The sequence below is a fragment of the Oncorhynchus keta genome, chromosome 34 (assembly GCF_023373465.1).
Source record: "Oncorhynchus keta strain PuntledgeMale-10-30-2019 chromosome 34, Oket_V2, whole genome shotgun sequence".
Lineage (NCBI taxonomy): Eukaryota > Metazoa > Chordata > Actinopteri > Salmoniformes > Salmonidae > Oncorhynchus > Oncorhynchus keta.
Window position 1 is genome coordinate 59472872 of NC_068454.1, and position 25125 is coordinate 59497996.

The window sequence follows — 25125 nt, forward strand, 5'->3', positions numbered from 1 at the left end:
AACACCTTTGCACCTCAGATATCATCACGCTCATGGTCACAGCATCTCATTTCTGACACAAATGCAGAGAATTTGTAGCAATACAAAGCTAAGAGGACTAACAACTGTGTCAATTGTCTGGGCTATTGGTAATGTTCATAGCATGTTAACCAAGGGTCACAGTTTGTTTTATAACTATACTGAACTAACATATCAACGCAACATGTTAAGTGTTGGTCCCATGTTTCATGAGCTGGAAAAAAAACAAGCACAGAGCTTATTTCTCTCAAATATTTACATATGTTTACATCCTCATTAGTGAGTATTTCTTTTTTGCTAAGCTGATTAAAGAGCATGATCATTGCACAGGTGCACCTTGTGCTGGGGACAATAAAAGACCACTAAAATGTGTAGTTTGGTCACACAACACAATGCCACAGATGTCAAGTTGAGGGAGCGTGCAATTGGCATGCTGACTGCAGGAATAGCCACCAGGGCTGTTGCCAGAGAATCTGTTAATTTCTCTACCATAAGCCACCTCTAACATAATTTTAGAGGATTTGGCAGTACGTCCAACCGGTCTCACAACTGCAGACCACGTGCAACCACGCCATCCCAGGACCTCCACATCTGGCTTCTTCGCCTGCGGGATCGCCTGAGACGAGCCATTTATGTCTGTAATAAAGGGAAAAACGTATTCTGATTGGCTGGGCCTGGCTGCCAAGTGGGTGGGCCTGGTTCCCAAGTGGCTGCGCCCATGCCCAGTCATATGAAATCCATAGATTAGAGCCTAGTGAAGTAATTTCAATTGACTGATTTCCTTATATGAACTGTAAGTCAGTAAAATCCTTGAAATTGTTGCATGTTGAGTTTATATTTTAGTACAGTATAATTAAGGAGGGTACTTGCAAATGTATTTACTATATTTTAAAAATGTGTGTATTTTGTATTTTAATTAAATACATTTTGGCAACAGTATTTTTTTTGTATATTTTGGTATTTTGGGAATTTTGTATTTTTATGAATTTTTGCCCATCTCTGTCCCCAAATCCTTTGTGAAATACCACCTGAAAGAGGGGCCCAGGCAGGAGTTGTCTCAATGCCTACGGGTTGTCCATCGACACAGAATGAAACACACACGTGTGGATGTGACACCACACACCTGCTGCAGAACATAGTTCAATAATAGGATCATCTTACTACCAGATTTTTGTATTTATTTCAGAAAAATAAAATTAGCAACCATCTGTTGCAGCTTATAATGTGGATGGCTCTTTCTACCTTTACCGTGATCATTATTCATGGCTGGGGCTCAGATCGGTTTGTGCTCGTCTACTCCATTGCTGTCAGTGTCAAACATGTTTGCTTTGGCCTGACAATTCCAAAAGGAGTTGGCGAGAACAGAAACAGACTGGCACCCAGGCTACATTATTCACCCATGTGCCTTCAATGTCTTATTAACCATCATTAATTCTATTCAACCTTGGTTATTAATATACCATTTTAGTAGGCATGCCTTTATCCTTATGATCTTGATTTTAATCCAAAGTAAATTGATAATTATGAATACATTAGTAGGGGAAAAGACAATGAGCCAGAACACATGCTGACAAGGTTAATAGCAAGTCAATTATTTATTTTTCTGCCATTTTACTTAGAAAAGTCTTATAATCTAACCTGAGAATAGCACGTCTGCTAAAGGGGACAAACAAAATGAACTACAGCAAACAAACAAAACAAAAAACTATAGCCAACAATTTCCTTTCGCTACCCTAGTTATTTTCACCATAATTGACAGTGCTCACTTCCCACTATACGTGAAGAATTTGACTGCAAAATAAACATTATCAATCTACTTCGGCTATATTCAGCTGAAGAGCAACAGTTCTGAGAGACAGTTTCGAGCAAAACAGGGTAACAATTTTATTTTGCACTTACAAAGCACAAGGCCATAGAGTAGGAGAGCTTGTCGAGGTGGAATCATTGAGTACACATGACTTTTCGCAGGGTTGAGTATTAGTGCTGCTTTGCTGATTCCGGAGGCAGACTGTACATTTCTAAAACTCCCTGATTAGGGACTAAAACACAAATGTACCTATTTCCATTCCCCAATTTCAGAAGAAAATACATGACGCAAATCCAGTCATCAATAACATTGGTATTATCATCAACTTGCCTGTTTGCACTTTGAATGCATTTCAACTTGGTTATTGTCCTAGATGAGTGAAAGAGTGTCTGAGATTAAATGTTTTCCCAAGTCTTTATTAGCAACCATTACTGTTTGCAAGGAGAGGGAATTCAGAGCAGATACGAAGTGCAAGGACGGGAAGATTCTCTGTTCTTGGTTTCTATCTTGAGCAGTGAGTTGGTTCATTTATTCTCTCCAGAGAGTCTTTTTCCTTGGGTGCATTAAGCTCCATTTGATGTGTTGGTTACAAAAATAAAAGCCAAAAGACTAGACATGATACTTGTGGTTATTCTTACACACAAAGACACAGAAACATCATACGCACATTCGCAAAAAACATCCAGACTTCTGTAGCTGCTAAATTTAGCTTAGCAGTGAACTCAATGCGCTTTCTCAAGATTGAGTTTAATGTGACACAATGTTGAAATTAAAAAAAACTCAGTAGTGTCTGAAATGGCACCCCATCCCCTACCCAAATCACTACTGTTGGTCAAAAGTAGTGCACGACATAATAGGGTGCCATTTTGGATACAACCTGTGATGTTCCACCCAGAATCATTTACATTTGCACTCACTTCATATGTCAGGTGACATTTTAAGAGCTCAGCCTTTGAGGCCATATCAGTGGTCTATCAAATCTAACCCGGCCACAGTCTCAAACCAGCCTTAAAGATTGTGTATTAAATTGCATAATTGTAGAAAAGGGCCAGAGTACAGAAATTAATTATTGATTACCATTTAAATTTCCCACTTCCGCCAGTGGCCATTGGCTTTACTTCAACATGAAACATTTATATAACATTTATATAATGTCGCATGGATGCTATTTTAAAAACAGGTCTGTTAATGCAAGCACTGTAAACTGTGATATTGGGCAAAGCACAGCTATTCCTCCAGGTACACCAAAATTGCATCCTTGAGATAGTGAGCTCAAAGTATTGGGACATTAACAAATTTCTTGTTGTTTTGGCTCTGTACTCCAGGACTTTGGATTTGTAATGAGAAAATGACTGAGGTTAAAGTATAGACTGTCAGCTTTAATTTGAGGGTATTTTCATACATATCGGGTGCTGTTTAGAAAGCACATTTTGTACATAGTAAGTCCCCCCTGTGACAAATTCATGTATGTGTATTAAAGTACTCAAAATGTTTAGTATTTGGTCCCATATTCCTAGCACGCAATGATTACATCAAGCTTGTGACTATTCAAACTAGTTGGCTGCATTTGCTGTTTGTTTGGTTGTGTTTGATGATTACAGATAGACCTGAATGAATCGTGAATAATGATGAGTGAGAAAGTTAATGCGATCATCCCATTATTGTAATGGTGAGAGGTTAGCATGTCTTGGAGGTATGATATCTGTGCGTCGAACTTTCACTCATCATTACTCACGATTCATTCAGGACTGTTCGTAATCATGGTAGCATCCATATTAATGTAGAAGTGTTTAGAAACTCATTTACAATAAAAGTGGCTCCAAAATCACAATGTATTATTTACCATTGTTTCAGATTGTTTAGATTATTTTGTGGCCAATAGAAATCAAACAGAAAATGCATCCAACAAGTTTGTAGAGTCACAAGCTTTCTGTAATCATTGCGTGCTAGGAATATGGGACCAAATACACAACTTTTGACTACTTTAATACACATGAATACATCATTTGGTCTCTTAAAATGGGGGAGAAATGTACAAGAAGTACTGTAATTTCTAAAACGGTTCACCCGATATGGATTAAAATATACCAAAACTAAAGCTGACAGTCTGCACTTTAACCTCAGTCATTGTATCATCTCAAAGTGCTGGAGTACAGAGCCAAAACAACAAAATGTGTCATGTCCCAATACTCACTGTATATCGGTGTCACCTTCGAAAACACCTAATAATATTGCCAACTATCAAGCCATTCTTTCACATAGTTCTGCAATGCAGCGGTTTATTTGTATCGTGTTTCTGTTCTACTGACTGGTAACCTACCACACTCTCACTCATACATCATCTATTCCCCTAGGATACATCGGATCTCCTAAATGAGTCTTTCTGGGCAGATTTTTAACAATACACAAACTAATAATTTAAAACCACTAACGTAACAAAAATGGTAATATGAACCTCAACCACAAATACAGACTCAAATAAAATGACTGAAGAGAATGGGAAAACAACTCAAAAACAAAATATCCAATGTCAATGGAGGGAGCAGTTGTGCAGAGGGTTTCTCTGGGCTTTAGTAGAGGGTTTCTCTGCTGGTTGCGACCGGTTCTCTCTCTGAGACACGTCTATTGTCTACATGGTAGCTTCTTTTGTCATTTCGACTGATCCTGGATCAGTCAAGTGCAGCCAACAAAGCAGCAGGAGCCTGCCAAGAGTCTCGGATGCAGCCTTAAAGACATGGAAGACTAACTGTCTGCGACTGAAAAACAGTGATTTGTCAGTAGCTCATTCATTTTGTTTTGTTCCTACGTGTCGTCTCCAGTCTGCCTCGTTCTCCTCTTCCTTCTACCCGTCCTGCTCTCCCAGTCTCCCTCGTTCATTGTGGCGGCGTCTCGCCCACGCTCTCGATGCCGTGCTGCTGGAGTTGCGCTCGAAGAAGGGCATTCTCATTCTTCAGCTCCTCGATCTGAGACAAACAACAACAATGTCCGCCAACGAAAAACAACGGGTGTCCTCAATGTAATCAATGAATTAGCAGCAACTTAACAAAATACGTCAACTTCTAGGCCTCACTTGTTCTTTCAATGATTGAAGAACTACACAGAAACGTCTGTTTTATACACTTTTCAACAAAAGTTTTGGACAATCCTGGACATAACATCAATCGGTTTTAAATCTCAAGGTACTGTACTATCATCCCAGCTTCTCCTCTGGGCTATCACACACTCACTGCCTCACTCACTGCCTCTCTATCCCCAACAGGACTGGAGACTGTTCACTTCTGAGCATTACAATGAGGACATGAAGAATGGTGCTTTGGGATTCAATAAGAAATTAAAGGCAAAACACTCTCCATACAATTCTATAACTTCATTTTGAAGTAAAAATGGCACCTCGTTGTCAAGATGTAAAATTAACGTTAAAATGAACGTCAAAAGCGTACATTTGTTTGAACATTAACCGTTTCTGTTCGCAGGCATCTGATGCTATGTGATAGCCTGGTCCCAAAACAGTTTGTGCGGTCTTGCCAACTACAATGTTGTGCCTGACAATGACCATAGAAGTTGGCAAGACGGCACAAACCGATCCGGGTCCAGGCTACGCCTCTGATTCTTTGTGATAGCATTCTTTCTAGGCTGTTTTACCTGCTGTCTGCAGAGCTCGTTGTCCACCTGTACTCTCTCCACCTCTTTGACACCATCCAGGAGCCTCTGGTTATTCTGACGGAGCTCTCGGATGTAGTCACACGCCTTAGACAGGATGCCCCCTTTACTCTGAGGGAAGGAGAAAGGAGTTCATTAAGACATCTTGCCGTGTGGACGACAGGAAGAGTAGCCGATGCTGTCGCAACAGCTATTGTGGATCCTAATAAAATACCAATACTCATGCGTACACAGACACCACACACACCCCTACCTAAATGAATGCAAACACCCCCCCGCACCCACACAATTGATTCCAATTAAAAATCTTATTTTCCCTAAGCTTAATATAGCCTTCATACAAGCGAGGACCGGCAATATGTCCTCACTTCTCTGAATTTAAGTTGGTTTACCATTCTTGTGAGGACTTCTGGTACTCACAAGTATATTAAAATGTGTACACACACACACACACACACACACACACACACACACACAACAAAGCTGCTGAGAGTGCCTTACAGAGTGACTTACAGCCCCCGTCTTGGTGCTGTCTATGTTGCAGTCGGGGATGATTTTGGAGAGCGTGACAATCCAATTGTTGATCTTGTCTCTCCGCCGCCTCTCAACTGTTGAGACACAGAGAACAGGTTCAGAGATAGAGGTGAACAATATGGATACATGCAGAGAGTGGTTAGGGTCTATGTGGATATTTCTCTCTGTATGCCTTGAATAGTCACTTAGCTAGAAAATGTGACATTGTGGGAACATCTGACAGTTCAACAGCAACCTCTAGTGGTTGGTTGATATACAAAATGAAAGTCCCTAAAAGTGCCTCTGGGATAAAATTAGAAAAAAATTTATATTGTTCACTTAATGTGGCTTTGGTTTCAAAAATGAAAAAAATCACAAGGTGCAGCTAATTTAAAAAGAAATTCAACATGATATTACATACACTACATGGCCAAAAGTATGTGGATTCCAATTCAAATGAGTAGATTAAACTATTTCAACCACACTGTTGCTGACAGGTGTATAAAATCAGGCACAAAGCCATGCAATCTCCACGGACAAGCATTGGCAGTAGAATGGCCCTTACTGAAGAGCTCAGCGACTTTCGACATGGCACCGTTACAGGATGCCACCTTTACAACAAGTCAGTTCGTCAAATTTCTGCCCTGCTAGAGCTGCCCCAGTTAACTGTAAGTGCTGTTATTGTGAATAGGAAACGTCTAAGACTAACAACGGCTCAGCCACAGAACGGGAATGCCGAGTGCTGAAGCGCATAGCGTGTAAAAATCGTATGTCATCCATTGCAACACTCACTACAGAGTTCCAAACTGCCTCTAGAAGCAAAGTCAGCACAATAACGGTTTGTCGGGAGTTTCATGAAATGGGTTTCCACGGCCGAGGAGCCGTACACAAGCCTAAGATCACCATGAGCAATGCCAAGCATCGGCTGGAGTGGTGTAAAGCTCACAGCCATTGGACTCTGGAGCAGTGGAAACTCGTTCTCTGGAGTGATGATTCACACTTCACCATCTGGCAATTTGACGGATTAATCTGAGTTTGGTGGATGCCAAGAGAATGCTACCTGCCCGAATGCATAGTGCCAACTGTAAAGTTTGGTGGATGAGGTATAATGGTCTGGGTCTGTTTTTAATGGTTCGGGCTAGACCCCTTAGTTCCAGTGAATGGAAATATTAACGCTAAAGCATACAATGACATTCTGACTTTGTGGCAACAATTTGGGGAAGGCCCTTTCCTGTTTTAGCATGACAATGCCCCTGTGCACAATGCAAAGTCCATACAGAAGTGGTTTGTCAAGATCAGTGTGGAAGAACTTGACGAGCCTGCACAGAGCCCTGACCTCAACCCCACCTAATACCTTTGGGATTCATTGGAATGCCGACTGTGAGCCAGGCCTAGTCGCCCAACATCACTAATGCTCGTGGCTGAATGGAAATAAGTCCCCGCAGCAATGTTCCAACACCTAGTGGAAAGCCTTCCCAGAAGAGTGGATGCTGTTATAGGAGCAAAGAGGGGGACCAACTCCATATCAATTTCCATGATTTTAGAATGAGCCCATATACTTTTGCCATGTAGTGTATCTTGGAATGCAGAAATAAAGCACAGAGTTGCATGGTTAAGATACACTATTGTTCAAATGTTTGGGGTCATCTAGAAATGTCCTTGTTCGAAAGAAAAGTAAATTTTTTGTCCATTAAAATAACATCAAATTGATCAGAAATAGAGTGTAGACATGGTTAATGTTGTAAATGACTATTGTAGCTGGAAACGGCTGATTTTTAAAGGAATATCTACATATGCGTACAGAGGCCCATTATCAGCAACCATCACTCCTGTGTTCCAATGGCACGTTGTGTTAGCTAATCCAAGTTTATCATTTTAAAAAGGCTAATTGATCATTAGAAAACCCTTTTTGCAATTATGTTAGCACAGCTGAAAATGTTCACCCTCATTAAAGAAGCAATAAAACTGGCTTTCTTCAGACTAGTTGAGTATCTGGAGCATCAGCATTTGTGGGTTCGATTACAGGCTCAAAATGGACAGAATCAAAGTACTTTCTTCTGAAACTCATCAGTCTATTCTTGTTCTGAGAAATTAAGGCTATTCCATATCAGAAATTGCCCGGAAACTGAAGATCTCATACAGCGCTGTGTACTACTCCCTTCACAGAACAGCGCAAAATGCACAACTGAGCAAGAGGACAGTACATTAGAATGTCTAGTTTGAGAAATAGACACCTTACAAGTGCTCAACTGGCAGCTTCATTAAACAGTACCCGCAAAACACCAGTCTCAATGTCAACATTGAAGAGGCGACTCTGGGATGCTGGCCGTCTAGGCAGAGTTGCAAAGAAAAAGTAATATCTCAGACTGGCCAATAATCTTTTATTTTTAAGATAGGCAAAAGAACAGACACTAGACAGAGGAAGATTGGGGGGGGGGGGAAGTGTAATGGACAGACTAATCTAAGTTTGAGGTGTTCGGATGACAAAGAACATTTGTGAGACCCAGAAAAAAATGAAACGATGCTGGAGGAGTGCTTGACACCATCTGTCAAGCATGGAGGCAATATGATGGTCTGGGGGTGCTTTAGTAGTGGTAAAGTGGGAGATTTGTACAGGGTAAAAGGGATCTTGAAGAAGTTAGGCTATCACTCCATTTTGCAATGTCCTGTGGACAATGCTTAATTGGAGCCAATTTCCTCCTACAATAGGACAATGACCCAAAGCACAGCTCCGAACTATGCAAGAACTATTTAGGGAAGAAGCAGTCAGCTGGTAATCTGTCTATAATGGAGTGGCCAGCACAGTCCCCCGGATCTCAACTCTATTGAGCTGTTGTGGAAGCAGCTTGACCATATGGTACGTAAGAAGTGCCCATCATGCCAATCCAACTCGTGGGAGGTGCTTCAGGAAGCATGGGGTGAAATGTCTTCAGATTACCTCAACAAATTAACAACTAGAATGCCAAAGGTCTGCAAGGCTGTAATTGCTGCAAATGGAGGATTATTTGACGAAAGTTTGAAAGATACAATTATTATTTCAATTAAAAATCATTATTTATAACCTTGTCAATGTCTTGACTATATTTCCTATTCATTTTGCAACTAATTTCATGTATGTTTCATGGAAAACAAGGACATTTCTAAGTGACCCAAAACTTTTGAACAGTAGTGTATATTGGCTCGGAGAGAACATTGAACCGGGGAGGATTGTGGGTGATGTAGGCCCTTCCCTTTGCTCACCTTCATTGTGTTGAGCTCTCCTCCTTTCATCTCTGGGTGTCCGTGGGCCATCCATTTTCCTACAGACAAAAATAAATAGAACATTTCACCCGTTTTCAAAACCTGGGAGTCCTCTGTCCACCTCCATACAAACAGCTAGTTAAATGTTTCTAACTCTTCAGACCAAAAGAAAAAATCTTCAGACTACAGCGCTCCACGCAACTAATCCAGTGCAGGAATCCCCCACCAGAACCACTATCTCAAAGCACCTGACCCTTTTACAATTACACACCACTCAGGCACCAGAGCCGTACTCTGCAGGGGGGCCACCCTGCACCGCCGTGCTGATCTGAAGCAGCCGTATGGGGCAGCATATGAGGTAATAACACCACCTTGGTGCTGACAGCGAGACGCAGTGACTGGAATTACTGTATTACCGACTGTCTGACGACCATCTGGACAGGCAGATTTCTTGGAGGTGTCTGTGTCCTTCCCTGCTATACCCCGGAGACAGTCTAAGGCGCGGGCTTCATTATAATCCTAAATTGCGATGTTGTCGCATTGGTGTCCAGAGTATGGCTAATGACAACTGTTTTTCCTATATGTGTCTTCCCCGTGGTATTCTTTAATTAAGTTCCCCATACGTGACAGCCAGATGAGCTCATGAAGGCACTGGGGATGAGATGCGCAGGGCCATGACAGTATACTAATACAATTTGACAGCACTTACTTTGACAAAGCTTTAATCCGTCTAATGAATTGTGTCATAAATTAAACCAAAATGGCTGGTGTTCACAGAGTGCCCTTACCTTTTTCGCATCTAACGAGTAAAAGCAATTAAAAGCAAGCTAAAACAAAGGGGCCTGTTTTTACTTTAACCTAGCTATTCAAGGTCTTACAGAACTGAACAGAAACACAACTCGTTGCAATACTGCATCAGGACTACCATCAAAGAGTACACACACACACTTTCCAATGCCAAATGTAGCTCAATCACATCAAGGGTCTAACATAATCACCAGGGAATTGTACTAAAGGGAATGAAGGGGGAATAGGGAGCTGGTGTGATTGTTCTTTCTTCTTTGTGGTATATGATCTAGGCCTAATTTGATTGGTTTATTGGTTGCAGTGGGAGGGGATGTGGAAGTTGTCCTCACCAGTTTAAACCGTCATGTTGCAGCATCTCGGTTTCGTCTCTGCGAACGGCAGGTAAGCGGTGGAAGTTTTCATTTAATTTCATTTATTTGCAAAGATCAAATATGTTCAGTCATGGATTAGTTTATGCGTTGTTGATGAAAGAATAAATGACAAATTACACAAATTATCACACACAAGAAAAACATATGGAAAGGGGGAATAGAATGGCAAAACACAGGAAAAACAAGTCCTCCCTAGACAACAGCACACACTGCAGTGGTATCCAGCCCTTTAAGGCTGTACATTTAACAGTGAAGTATATAAAAGCTTTACTGGTAGCCAAAGAGAACTGGGGAATCACTGCAGCCCGAAACTAGAACTAGACATACAACAACTGGACTGGTCTTGTACGAACGTCCCACACAAAAGCCCCAAGAAGCCTAAAGAACTTGGGAAGAGTCAAGATCAGTCTTAATAGCAAACCCATACGCCAACACCTTACTGCGTGCAAATTGATGACCAGCCCCTTTACCTAAAGCTACACTGCTCAAAAAAATAAAAAGGAACACTTAAACAACCATGTAACTCCAAGTCAATCACACTTCTGTGAAATCAAACTGCCCACTTAGGAAGCAACACTGATTGACAAAAAATGTCACATGCTGTTGTGCAAATGGAATAGACAACAGGTGGAAATTATAGGCAATTAGCAAGACATCCCCAATAAAGGAGTGGTTCTGCAGGTGATGACCACAGACCACTTCTCAGTTCCTATGCTTCCTGGCTGATGTTTTGGTCACTTTTGAATGCTGGCGGTGCTTTCACTCTAGTGGTAGCATGAGACGGAGTCTACAACCCACACAAGTGGCTCAGGTAGTGCAGCTCATCCAGGATGGCACATCAATGCGAGCTGTGGCAAGGTTTGCGGTGTCTGTCAGCGTAGTGTCCAGAGCATGGAGGTGCTACCAGGAGACAGGCCAGTACATCAGGAGATGTGGAGGAGGCCGTAGGAGGGCAACAACCCAGCAGCAGGACTGCTGCCTCCGCCTTTGTGCAAGGAGGAGCAGGAGGAGCACTGCCATAGCCCTGCAAAATGACCTCCAGCAGGCCATAAATGTGCATGTGTCTGCTCAAACGGTCAGAAACAGATTACGTGAGGGTGGTATGAGGGCCCGACGTCCACAGGTGGGGATTGTGCTTACAGCCCAACACCATGCAGGACGTTTGGCATTTGCCAGAGAACACCAAGATTGGCAAATTCGCCACTGGCGCCCTGTGCTCTTCACAGATGAAAGTAGGTTCACACTGAGCACATGTGACAGACGTGACAAGAGTCTGGAGACGCCGTGGAGAACATTCTGCTGCCTGCAACATCCTCCAGCATGACCGGTTTGGCGGTGGGTCAGTCATGGTGTGGGGTGGCATTTCTTTGGGGGGGCCGCACAGCCCTCCATGTGCTTGCCAGAGGTAGCCTGACTGTCATTAGGTACCGAGATGAGATCCTCAGACCGCTTGTGAGACCATATGCTGGTGCGGTTGGCCCTGGGTTCCTCCTAATGCAAGAGAATGCTAGACCTCATGTGGCTGGAGTGTGTCAGCAGTTCCTGCAAGAGGAAGGCATTGATGCTATGGACTGGCCCGCCCGTTCCCCACACCTGAATCCAATTGAGCACATCTGGGACATCATGTCTCGCTCCATCCACCAACGCCACGTTGCACCACAGACTGTCTAGGAGTTGGCGGATGCTTTAGTCCAGGTCTGGGAGGAGATCCCTCAGGCCATCTGCCCAGGCGTTGTAGGGAGGTCATACAGGCACGTGGAGGCCACACACACTACTGAGCCTCATTTTGACTTGTTTTAAGGAAATTACATCAAAGTTGGATCAGCCTGTAGTGTGGTTTTCCACTTTAATTTTGAGTGTGACTCCAAATCCAGACCGCCATGGGTTGATAAATTTGATTTCCATTGATAATGTGTGATTTTGTTGTCAGCACATTCAACTATGCAAAGGAAAAGTATTTAATAAGAATATTTCATTCATTCAGATCTAGGATGTGTTATTTTAGTGTTCCCTTTATTTTGTTGAGCAGTGTATATTGTAACCTGTATTCCCCCCCCCACAGAATATAAGAAGCTCCATGTTGCTCTTCAGGCCTGAGAATAAGAGTTCATCACATACAGGCAGGGAAATGGCAAGGCAAGGGATATCCACTCAGTCCAACACAAATTAGATTTGAGAGGATCATGTGTTCGTTCTGGACGGCAAAACAAGCATGGCATTATGTCAAATAAAAAAACAACACTTTGGAACCATTATTCCAATCCATTTCCCTTATGTGCAGAACCCTTGAAACAATCTCATAACAAAAAACACACAACTCCTTATTTTATATTCAAACACTTGCCTGGCAATCCCCCTTCTAGATAATATGTTAGTTTATGGGCATGTTTACAATTTACTCACAGCCCTTGGCTCTGGGCATGCAGTATGTCTTCATAGAAAAATATGCACATTGAAATTACATTTCCTAAATTAACCAGAACACTAATGTCAAATTAATTCACTGACACAAATATCATTAATCATCCATTTGGCATGAGAGATTATTTAGATTTTCAGCATGGATTAACCAGAGTTAACAGTTTGGTTTTTGATTCAGTGTTACTCATTCAGAGTGGTTTGAGGAAAATAGCTTCATCACATGATAATGATATTGATGATTGTGAAAGAGATAAACAAAATTAGGAAGTAGACAAGGAAGGGGGAAACCAGGGCAACAAGGACAGGGACACAACGACCGTGTGATGACATCATCCATCCCACAAGAACAGCAAAGTGTTCAAGGAAACGACACACACACATGCAGTGCTGTCTGACCCAGGTCCAGGTCACGCTCTTGCTCAACCCAAATCTATGTGAAAGTGAATAGGGGGGGTGCAGTGCGTCTATACTTTCAGTTTTTGGAGAGAATAGTCAATATACTACTTTTTCAATATTCAATCAGTGACTTAGTTTTTCAGTCTAACTGATACATCTCAGACTCAAGCAAACCAACTCTTAGATGTTCTAGAAAAATCCTGTCAAATTACTTCTTAACAGGTGATGAAAGGTTGAAATTACCGCATAACACCTAAGCGTATAGGCTAGTTCCTACTTGGAAAACATGTCTGACATGCTTGTGGTAGATGAACTCGAGGACGGCATAGGTAGGTTTTTAGACTGCTTAACATCTGGAGTGGCTCAGACTACTGTGTGCATGGGCTCTCCTTTCAGAGTCCCTCCAATATGAGTGACATAGGAGGAGAGGAAGAAGCAGTGTGGTAGATACTCACTCAGGGTAGGGGTGTGTGCGCGGTGCTATGGTTCGCTGTGTGCCTGTCTGCAAGACGTCAGGAGGGGTCATCATCACGTAGAACTGACCTGTGGGAGAAGAGATGACATGGGAACGAGAGAGAGAGAGAGAGAGACAGACATGGGGCAGGTTGGAGACTTCAGTGACAAAGTCTTGAGGAGAATTTGCTGAGTGACACTGGACTCTAGCACTGAGACAAACCTTGCGGCTGAGGGGATGAACAGTTAATCTCTCTCAGTCAGCACTGTGTCAGGGTACTCAAATGTCAATTTGATAAGTGGTCATTCTTCTTTATGTCTGGACTTGAACCAAAAACGAGGGACAGTATTTTGCCCTCAGAAGACTGCTAGCCTAGCGTTAGAAGTAGAGGTAGTGCTGACTCACCCCCAGCCTGTGTGGGGTCGGAGGTGGTCTGCACAGACACAGTGCCGTCGCTCACAGCCGTAGCTGGGAAGTAGGCGAAGCGCGTCTCCCCTCCCAGCGTATCTCCCACGGGGCTACCCCCATTACTGAAAGGGTTCTGGATCACAGCCTGACAGGGGACAAGGTGGGATGGGTTAGCAGGCCCTACTGACAACTAACTTACGACATGGATATTACTTGATAACAATTCATTACAACAAGTGACATATATATACAAATAAATGTAAGTCTCCCGATTCCTGCACAACAACAATATACAGATAACTTTTATAACGATCAGATCAATAGTTTGATACTACTGAAATATGTCAGGCTCCCTAGCCATTAGGAACTGTGTTATTGTAAAGGGTGACAGTAGTGGCCTCGGGTTCCTGGTGTTCTGGTACCTACCTGGGCCACTGCTTGCGGAGCACCGGGGAAGGCGGCCGTGGAGACCACGCTAACCGGCCCTCCCCCGTCATCTCTCCCCTCCAGCTGCTGGTCAGTTACCTGGACAACACGGTAAGTCACCTGGGGAAGAGAAGGAGACAGAGAAACCAGAGTCATTAATTCTACAACAACAAGAGCATGGGATGCCTTCTAGCCTGACCACTGTCATTTTAATGTCACTGGGTTTTCAGTACTTGCAGGTTGTTTCCGTCATATTGAGGTTCACACCCTAGGCTATATATAGTATTTAAAACCTTGCACATTGAATGATACTGCTAGGCCTACAATTGATCTACACACCCAACATATGCTTATATGGCAGAATGTGCCTAATTCAATATAAAAACAGCTTCAAAATAATCTGCATTTGTACCCCTTCATCGTGTGACTCACCTCCTGACTAACATGTGACACCAGCCGCATGCCAATCCAGGAAGGGGATTGGAGTCACATGATCACTCACACTAACTGCGTTTACTCCAAATGAGCAGCGAAAGGACCAGCTCTATCTAGCTTCATCCTTCACCCCCCAAATAATAAAAAGGGTTTATGTGAAGATATAACGTTCACTGACAGCCCACAAAAGAGCAGACGTAAACATAAACAATTAACAAACCAATCTGACATCCAAACCTGTAGGCCTATATCAGTGTCCTGGCCGGTTCTGCTGTCTGGGTTCAAAGCGAACGAACAAAAGGCTCTCAATTCAACGGAGAGGTTAGTGTTGAATTACAGGGTTATTCAGGGTTTTCCATTGTGTGACGCGGTTGATTCTCTAGTGGAGGGATGGGCAGCACCAGTCCACGGGGGCCTGATTGGGTGTCCAGCCCCAGTTAACACACCGGACTCCAATAATCAACTAATCATGATTGTCGGTTCAGAATGCAATTAGTTTAAAATCACCTGTGTTTGCTAGTGATGGGGGGAAAGTATGACACCATTCTGGCTCCTGGGGACCAGAGTTGCCCATCCCTGCTCTAGTGTGAGTGATGCAGTAAACTGACCTCATACCGTAAAAACAGACCTATGTGAATTCAGCTAGTTAAAGGTTTCTTTTAAAAAAAAAAAATTTAAAAAAAACTGTTCAGGGGACACCCACCTGACCACCCTCAGAGCGGAACTGGTACTGAATGTTGTGGTCCGCGAATGCCTGGGCCTGCTGAATGCTGCCTATGGTAACAGCAGTCTGCTCCCCTTCCCCGTCTCCTGAGAGAGGGACAGTGGAATGAGAGGATCGATAGAAGAATGGAAGAGAAAATGAACACTCAGATATCCTTTGATGAGAAATGAGTGAGGCAAGGAGTATTATTGCAAAAAAAGCTAGGCCTACAAACATTTGACACTTAAGCACGTGTTTTCGGTCTGTTCTTTGGTTGGTTTTTAAAGCAGCAGGTTTTTCAAGAGGATGCCTGAAATGTCAGTACTTTGAAATGTATGAAAGAGTCAGAATGGCGAAGTTACGCACAATGGCACACATGCATCCGAAACGCATACATCCCACCATAAATTCTTACCTTCTAATTGGACGACCTCCTCCTCTTGTTTGTCGTGACTAGGAAGACATGAACAAAGGAAACATTCTAAATATAGGCACGCAAGGTCTAGCTGACAAGGTTAATATAGAGTGGGGGAAGGCAGTGGAGTGCAGATGTTAGTGACTTGGCTAACTGCCAACAGTGTTGGAAAAAGTATTCAATTGTCATACAGTAAAAGTAAAGATACCTTAATAGAAAATGACTCAAGTAAAAGTCATCCAGTAAAATAATACTCGCGTAAAAGTCTAAAAAAACAAATGTGGTTTTAAATATACGTTAGTTTCAAAAGTAAATATGATTGCTAAAATATACTTAACTATCAAAAATAAAAGTGAAAGAATAAATCATTTGAAATGTCTTATATTAAGCAAACTAGACGGCACCGTTTTTAAAAATAATTACAAAAATCATAATATTTACAGTAGTCAGACATCATTAACAAACAGAGCATTTAGAGATGCCAGTATTTTTACTTAAGTACTTCACACCACTGCTTCCCCTCTTACATCAGCGTCATTAAAAGGCACGGTCATTGCCTCCTCAAGCAATGTGTGACCGGGGCAAGGGGCCGATGTAGAAATCGCTCTGTCATTTCCTGGTTGCTAAAATTCTACACTCTTCGCTCAATTTGAAGAGCGCAGGGAATCATTGTGTAGGGAATCTATTTTTTTAAATGAATTAATAAAAAATAATCGCTGCAAAATATATTTTCAATAACAAAACAACGTGGCTGTTTGAAGTTGGTGGACTAATAAACAAATTAAAACAGTTTCCACCATCGTCTATGCAATCTTGAATCCTTGGGAGGTAACCACCATGGCCTACAGTATGCTCGCCAGCATCCCTGTGACATCAGACAGCACTAACCTCCTCAGAGTTGCGGGAAAATGTGATGCTCTGTAAGGGGGTGAGTTGTTTATATTCAACTAGCCTCCCACATGGGTGAGATATACTGCATTTAGCATGTCAAATGCTTCAAGAATCAAATGGGCAGTGTTTTCTAATATTCATTTAGCAGTGGTGACCGCTGCAAAAAATATGATTATATATACATTTATATATAGATTTTAAACACAAAGCATAACAAACATTAGGAACAGCTAAGGTGTCGAAAGCGTTCCACAGGGATGTTGGCCCATGTTGACTCCAATGCGTCCCACAGTTGTGTCAAGTTGGCTAGATGTCCTTTGGGTGGTGGACCATTCTCGATTCTGACGGGAAAGTGTTTAGCATGAAAACCCCAGCAGTGTTGCAGTTCTTGACACAAACTTGTACGCCTGGCAGCTACCATACCCCGTTCAAAGGCACTTACATCTTTTGACTTGCCCAATCATTCTCTGAATGGCAGACGTACACAATGTCTCAACTGTATTAATGCTTAAAAATCATTCTTTAACCTGTCTCCTCCCTTTCATCTACACTGATTGAAGTGGATTTAACATGTGACATCAATAAGGGATCATAGCTGTCACCTGGATTTACCTGGTAAGTCTATGTCATGGAAAGAGCAGGTGTATACTCATATACTAGTGGTGAACATTGAAACGTTTACACAAAGTTGGGATCATTTAAATGACATCCCTAACTGAATTGTTTTTGTTTTTTTCTCTTTGTTTTCCCCTCCACATAATTAAAATCCCAGTGCAGTTATCAAAAAACATGATTTCCCCTGTTATAGCCTAACTACACGATAGACAAAAAAAGTTGTATAATTTAAATAAAAACAGGGAGGAAGAGGCAAACTTTAGGCGAGGCATGCAAGACAAGACATTGCGAGATGCAGATTACCAAGAGATCATATAGGCAAGGCCCCATCCTCTCTCTTGGGCGCTGCCCTGCCTGCGCTTTCTCTTGGCTAATGATGTAAGCGTGTGTTCAGTCTTCGGTCTGGTGCATGTAGAAGAGTCGAGCCTATTCATTTTGTCTCAAAGGCCCTAATATGGAATTACAGTAGGCTACAGGTAGCCTGTATCAATTAACCCTGAAAGCGCCTTGGCTAGAGCATGTTTGTTTGTCTTTTAGGGTAGGCTACACTACGGCTTATTAAAATGCTGACACAAAATCTTCTCTGGTGATATGAAGCGGAACTAACGTACATCACTAGGCAACCAGAACTGTAAATCAAATAATATAGACCACACTCTTGCTAAAAAAAAAGTACTTTAACATTTGTTAAATACCGTGGCTTAACAAGACATTTAGTAGAAAGAAAACACATCTAGCTACCCTACCATAGCAAACTGCATTAAAAAAACATCAGTAGATTAAATCAGCAAAGTTTGTTATTCGGGTAAAAATACAGATAATTCTATGCCAGAGCAGAATTCTACTGTCTGAAATGGTTGGCCTACAGACACTTCTGATGAGTCACTTTTTCTAATTCTGCAAAAAGTACATTGTTGCTATCGACACGCTGCTGTAATTGAGTTCTACGTCTGTAAAGGTTTGCGGTAGATATAACTATAACCGGCCGTAGCGGTCATACATACAGTGGTTGCTCCACTAAAGGTTTTGCAATTATGCTGCGGGACTTTGTGATTTGTGGTTTAGTACGGTACCCTGCGTCACCAGTTCATTGCTCCAGACCAGCAAGGGGGAGTTAGAGCACTGATTATGCTTTTGGGTCCTACAGTGTCTCTGACAATGAATGGGCAACATAAACCTAAATAGAAACTGATAATTGTGCAAGACTTCAGTATTACTTGCTAAAACTGTTGTTCCACTAAGGTTAGGATTATTTTGCTCTTACTGTAGCCTACTTCCGACTGGTCACGTTGTACAGCGCCCGAGTGGCGCAACGGTCTAATATGTTGCTACAGATGCTGGTTCAATACCTGTGCCGGCCTCGACTGGGAGACCCATGAGATGACTGTAGGTTTTTGGTTTCTCACCCTCTAAAAACAGAAATAAAGCATTCCAAATAACAAACTGGCTTTATTTACAAATTAGTAACAATGTCTCACCCCATGTTCAAGAACAGACCTTCTCCTCACTTGTCATTTGAAAAATGAAATCTCCAAAATAGTTATTTAAACAAAGCGACTAATATTATTATGAATTTAGATAAAAGCCCCTTGGATATAATCACATATCTATTATTAACTCTGTTATTAGCAGGACAATATATATTGGTCATGCTCCCGAGTGGCGCACAATGGGATTGCCTTGCAGTTCTCCAGCTGTATCCACTGAAAGCGCGCAAGGTTCAAGGCACGAGGGCAGGGGGCACAGGAAGGGCCGCAGAGCCGGGCACAGAAGACAGACCTAGCCCATGGGGAAGGGAGGACCCCCAACCCGCCACACTGGGTAGCACAGAGCAACACAAAGGGGCATTGCACTAATAATGGTGCTGACTACGGAAACATTTCCGCAAACATCACTGAATTACAGAAATATCCTCCAATCCTCTATGGAATTATTGGTGGAGAGTCAGGTCATATTGTTTTTAATCTACTATAGGTGACATGAGTCTCACTAGCGTTGAGTAATGTGCTGTTAAAAGTGGTGTCTTGTTAAAATAGCATATTGAAGTTAGAAGCAATAGCCTACAACTACTAAAGCACCATTTCGCGCTGCTCCGAGACAAGCATGGGGACTGGTCTTGATAAATTAATGAGATTTTTATTTTGACTGAATCTCAGTATGGGTATTGGTTAGACTACAATTAGGATGTAGACATGTTATGCTCTTAGTGTAACCTTTATTTAACTAGGCAGCCAGTTAAGAACAAATATTTTTTTTACAAGGACAGCCTAATTCCTTCGTCCCCGTCGGGGAATTGAACCCCGGTCTCCCACACGACATGAAGATTCTTTAGCTAAATAGCCCAGTACTGTAGCCTACTCCCAACCATCATGTTGTACAGCGCCATATTTTCCGTTCCATCCTACAGGAAACCCAGGAGGTGTTTTGTTTTTCTTGGAATAGAAGCATCATAATATGAATGTTTGTAAACAATTGTTGGAAAAATTACTTGTGTCATGCACAAAGTAGATGTTCTAACAGACTTGCCAAAACTATAGGTTGTCAACAAGAAATTTGTGGAGTGGTTGAAAAACGAGTTTTAATGACTCCAACCTAAGTGTATGTGAACTTCCGACTTCAACTGTATGTCAGAAGTATACATACAAGCTTTAATGACTCATGACCACTCCACAAATTTCTTGTTAACAAACTATAGTTTTGGCATGACACAAGTAATTTTTCCAACAGTGTTTACAGATTATTTCACTTATAATTCACCGTATCACAATTCCAGTGGGTCAGAAGTTTACAAACACTAAGTTGACTGTGCCTTTAAACAGCTTGGAAAATAAATAGAAAATGATGTCATGGCTTAAGGAAGATTCTGATCGGCAAATTGAAGTCATTTGAGACCATCGGAGGTGTACCTGTGAATGTATTTTAAGGCCTACCTTCAAACTCAGTGCCTATTTGCTTGACATCATGAGAAAATCAAAATAAATCAGCCAAGATCTCAGAACAAAAATTGTAGACCTCCACAAGACTGCTCCCAAGAATGAACCAATTTCCAAATGCCTGAAGGTACCACGTTCATCTGCACAAACAATAGTACGCAAGTATAAACACCACGGGACTATGCAGCCGTCATATCACTCAGGAAGGAGACGCATTTTATCTCCTAGAGATGAACGTACTTTGGTGTGAAAAGTGCAAATCAATCCCTGAACAACAGCAAAGGACCTTGTGAAGATGCTGGTGGAAACAGGTACAAAACTATCTATATCCACAGTAAAACTAATCCTATACTGACATAACCTGAAAGCCCACTCAGCAAGGAAGAAGCCACTGCTCCAAAACCGCCATAAAAAAGCCAGACTACGGTTTACAACTGCACATGGGGACAAAGATCATACTTTTTGGAGAAATGTCCTCTGGTCTGATGAAACAAAAATAGAACTCTTTGGCTATAATGGCCATCATTATGTTTGGAGGAAAAAGGGGGAGACTTGCAAGCCGAAGAACACCATCCCAACCGTGAAGCATCGGGGCGGCAGCATCATGTTGTGGGGGTGCTTTGCTGCAGGAGGGACTGGTGCACTTCACAAAAGAGATAGCATCACGAGGAAAGAAAATTGTGGATATATTGAAGCAGCATTTCAAGACATCAGTCAGAAAGTTAATGCTTGGTCACAAATGAGTCTCCCAAATGGACAATGACCCCAAGCATACCTCCAAATGTGTAGCAAAATAGCTTAAGGACAACCAAGTCAAGGTATTGGAATGGCCATCACAAAACCCTGACCTCAATCCTATAGAAGATTTGTGGGCAGAAGTGAAAAAGCGTGTGCGAGCAAGGAGACCTACAAAACTGGCTCAGTTACACCAGCTCTGTCAGGAGGAATGGGCCAAAATTCACCCAACGTATTGTGGGAAGCTTGTGGAAGGCTACCCGAAACGTTTGACCTAAATTAATTTAAATGCAATGTTTCCAAATACTCATTTAAATGCAATGTTACCAAATACTAATTGAGTGTATGTAAACTTCTGACCCACTCGGAATGTGATGAAAGAAATAAAAACTGATATAAATCATTCTCTACTATTATTCTGATATTTGACATTCTTAAAATAAAGTGGTGATCCTAACTGACCTAAAACTGGATTTTTTACTAGGATTAAATGTCAGGAATTGTGAAAAATTGTGTTTTAATGTATTTGGCTACGGTGTATGTAAACCTGACTTCAACTGTGTGTAATAATATATTAGTACCAGTCAAACGTTTGGACACCTACTCATTCCAGGGTTTCTCTTTATTTGTACTATTTTCTACATTGTAGAAGAATAGTGAAGACATCAAAACTATGAAATAACACATATGGAATCATGTAACCAAAAAAAAGTGTTAGATTAAAATAGATTTCTAATTTGAGATTCTTCAAAGTAGCCACCCTTTGCTTCCTGGAAGCTGAAAATGTCCCAGTTCTTCCCTGGCTTGCATACTTTTACATGTCACCCATTGAGCACGTTTGGGATGCTCTGGATCTACATGTACAACGGCATGTTCCAGTGAAGAGGTGTGAGACAAGGTACTGACTGGTTCTGATCCACGTCCCTAGCTTTTAAGGTATCTGTATTCCCAGTCATGTGAAACCCATAGATTAGGATCTAATGAATTTATTTCAATTGACCAATGTCCTGACCAAATTCACATAGAATTGTACATTACACAATCACATTGAAAGCAAGTCTATGAAGCAGCAGATATGTTCTATGTGTGCCATTTCTATGCGTCCTGGTCTTAAAATGTAGTTTTTGAGTCTTACTTTTGGTTTTGTACACCTGCTTCAAACAGTTGAAAATACAATGTTTGGTTATGGAAAAATATATTTCACTGCGGTTTAGATGGTACAATGATTCTCTACACTATAACGTTCGTTGCAGAGCGATTTATACGTTCAAAAATGAATGTAGTAACTACATTATAGCTGTAAGCGAACAACTTTGTATATCTAACTAACGAACTAACTAACGTTATCTAGCAAGCTAACCAATGTTAGTTCAGTGTTTTGTCGAAACTGGTAGCCATAGCTAGCTAGGTAACGTTAGTTTAGTTAGCTGCCTAGCGTTACTATTAGAAGATTTAGATTAATTACCTAATACTGTAAATTATCTACCGTAGATAACCGTGTTTGCATGAAATGCTGCAATCGTTGTCTATACTGTAACCATTTTCTAATTGGATTTGCTAGCTTAGCTGCCCAAAAAGATGACTAAAATAAACCACTTTACAGTATCTAGTTTATACTACACATAATCAAGCTGTTCTCTAGAAAATGGAGGCCAGGCCTTCGCTTGCTAGAGACGTCCATACATGATGGAGAGGAAGTGGCGGGCATTGTATTACCTTGTCGCGGTGTCCAGACTCTGTTCGAGGTGCATATCCATCAGGGTTGGAATAAAATGTGATATTCGGTGACACGGACGCGTAGATGGAAGTGCTGATCACGGGAACAAACACTCGGGTCATGTGAGAGAGACAGTCCAAGACACGTGAGGCATAGATCGGACTCGAAGTTAAAATGGAGACCGCTGCCGCTGGCTGGGGTTTATGTCGCTCTCGAAGCCTTCGATCTCACGGGTTCACTCGCGCTACTCGCACTGCTAAATTGAGTCTGTGTCGTCGGGATAGCAACTTGGACTGTTGGAATTGTTTCGTTGCAAGGTTATGGCACAGTAATTCGTCGAGTAATTTCGGTAATTGTTTTCTCACGCTCGTTTTTTTTTCTCCTCTCAAAACCTCTGCAGTAAAACAGCGTCCGTCGTGTCCCACAAAATATGGAGTGGACTATTAGTGTTAGCGAATTTAATTCCCCGCCCTGCGTCTATTTTTGTTCAACTTTTGGTCTTGGAAGAGGAGTATGTAGAAATGTGTTTTATAAACAGTAGGCTACTCTGCAATGTTGATTTGATGTGCTCATGTTTGATATGCATGTCAACCTTCTCCATTATATCCATTGCGTGCCAACATTTTATTATTATTACATTACAATTACAACTCTGATAATTTTGTCCTGTCTACATTCATGTCTGATATGTACACCAAAGATGGTTTCGAAACTGTTCGGAGTACAAATCAAGCTCATGTGACATGTGATGCTGTTGATCACGTTGGTTTACTCAGGTGAGAGCTAAGATCGAATCCGGGTTTTTGCTTTAACCACATGACTACCCTGTCAAATAAAAGTGATATACGATAACAAACGGCACCATTTTGTAAACATTGAATCAATAAAATACAAATTGTGTGCAAAGTCTACCTACATTTTTTTTTAAGTGGTTGATATACCATTTAAATAGCTGAATTAAGAGGATATTTGTAGGAGGTTCTTCTTCCACTGATATGTTCTATTGAACCACCAAGGAACATGTTTCATAGTTGATATGATTTAATACAACTTTTTAGATTGGGTGAGCATGATAATTTTCTTGACAACTTCCCTAAATATGATCTACAGTAGCTTGGTCGGTCGTAGGAGTTTGCCAGGGATTACTGACTTGGGCCCGGTTTCCAAAAAAGCATCTTAAGGCAAAGTTAATTTTAGAACCATAAGATCCCATGGTTCTAACAATGACATTTAATACCACCTTGCACAATCTTGCATGCATCTAGCTGATATAGGGTGTAATCATTAGTCCAACAGTTGCAAACAACATTTTCTATTGGACAACTTCAGGTATTTTAAGAAATGTTTTTCAACAGAATCGGTGGAATGAATACAACCCTAATCAGGTGTAAACAGTTCACTTTCATAGCAGCCAGGTTGTAATCCTTCTTGCATCTTTGCGCTCTCCTCCACTCACCTTGTCCCATTGCTTGTGGACTTCAATGCACAACACATCAGCTCAGCTGTATGTGACCAGGCGAAAAAACCTTTCCAAGCCAAATCGCATCACACATTCTACATCATTGTCTCCATATCAGCTAAAGTAACGTCATAGCTAATAGGACTAAGGCGTTAGTAAACCCGCTACAAACATGCAGTAATGTTACAGTATACAGTCAGTCAGCAGTTACACCAGCGGGCCCCGGTGGCAATACATTAGTAATACCAAAAGCTTACCTTGACTTGGAAGAGTTCCAGTGTTGTGTTGGAAAGTCATAGCCAGCTAGCTAACATAGTATCCTTCTGTTTGAGCAGGGTGTTTTAGTAGGCTAAACTTGCTAGCTGCATTTGCTAGCTAAGAAGGTGAAACTGAAAGTGAAAAATACATTTCTCTCTTGCTTCTCCTTCATTTTGGAAGAAATTAATTTCTTTAAAAATGTTCAACTATTGTCTTTCTCTTTGAGTCAACTATTCACCACATTTTATACACTGCAGTGCTAGCTAGCTGTAGCTTATGCTTTAAATACTGGATTAATTATCTGATCCTTTGATTGGGTGGACAACGTGTCAGTTCATTATGCAAAAACTCTGATACACTGGAGGACGTCCTCCGGAAGTTATGATTACCGTGTAAGTCTATGGAAGGGGGTGAGAACCATGAGCCTCCTAGGTTTTGTATTG

At 41.6% G+C, this 25125-nt stretch overlaps 1 protein-coding gene across 4 annotated transcripts; it reads right to left on the reverse strand.

Annotated features, from left to right (window-relative positions):
* Positions 1–1594: 1594 nt before the first annotated feature.
* LOC118367376 (upstream stimulatory factor 2-like) lies at positions 1595–23369 on the reverse strand. Of its 4 annotated transcripts, none has more exons than XM_035750766.2 (11): positions 22965–23369; positions 16075–16112; positions 15660–15766; positions 14522–14641; positions 14093–14240; positions 13689–13776; positions 10375–10413; positions 9239–9297; positions 5999–6093; positions 5468–5596; positions 1595–4788 (listed from the first exon to the last, which is right to left on the reverse strand). In XM_035750766.2, exons 1-11 carry the CDS (start codon positions 23003–23005, stop codon positions 4699–4701), a joined length of 954 nt encoding a protein of 317 aa, XP_035606659.1. In that variant the 5' UTR covers positions 23006–23369; the 3' UTR covers positions 1595–4698. The 4 variants fall into 4 exon arrangements, with proteins under 4 accessions (XP_035606659.1, XP_035606658.1, XP_035606661.1 ...); XM_035750765.2 differs by having other exon boundaries at positions 5987–6093; XM_035750768.2 differs by lacking the exon at positions 10375–10413.
* Between the last annotated feature and the right edge of the window lie 1756 nt (positions 23370–25125).

Bases quoted from the DNA above. Each gene is read 5' to 3' on its own strand.
- LOC118367376 (XM_035750765.2), bottom strand. From the start codon at position 23,005: ATGGATATGCACCTCGAACAGAGTCTGGACACCGCGACAAG. The intron at 14,642-15,659 runs GTGGGTGTCCCC...TCTCTTCCCCAG, and splicing joins TCCGCTCTGAGGGTGGTCAG to GTGACTTACCGTGTTGTCCA. The intron at 10,414-13,688 runs GTGAGTATCTAC...TGCCGTTCGCAG, and splicing joins CGCACACACCCCTACCCTGA to AGACGAAACCGAGATGCTGC.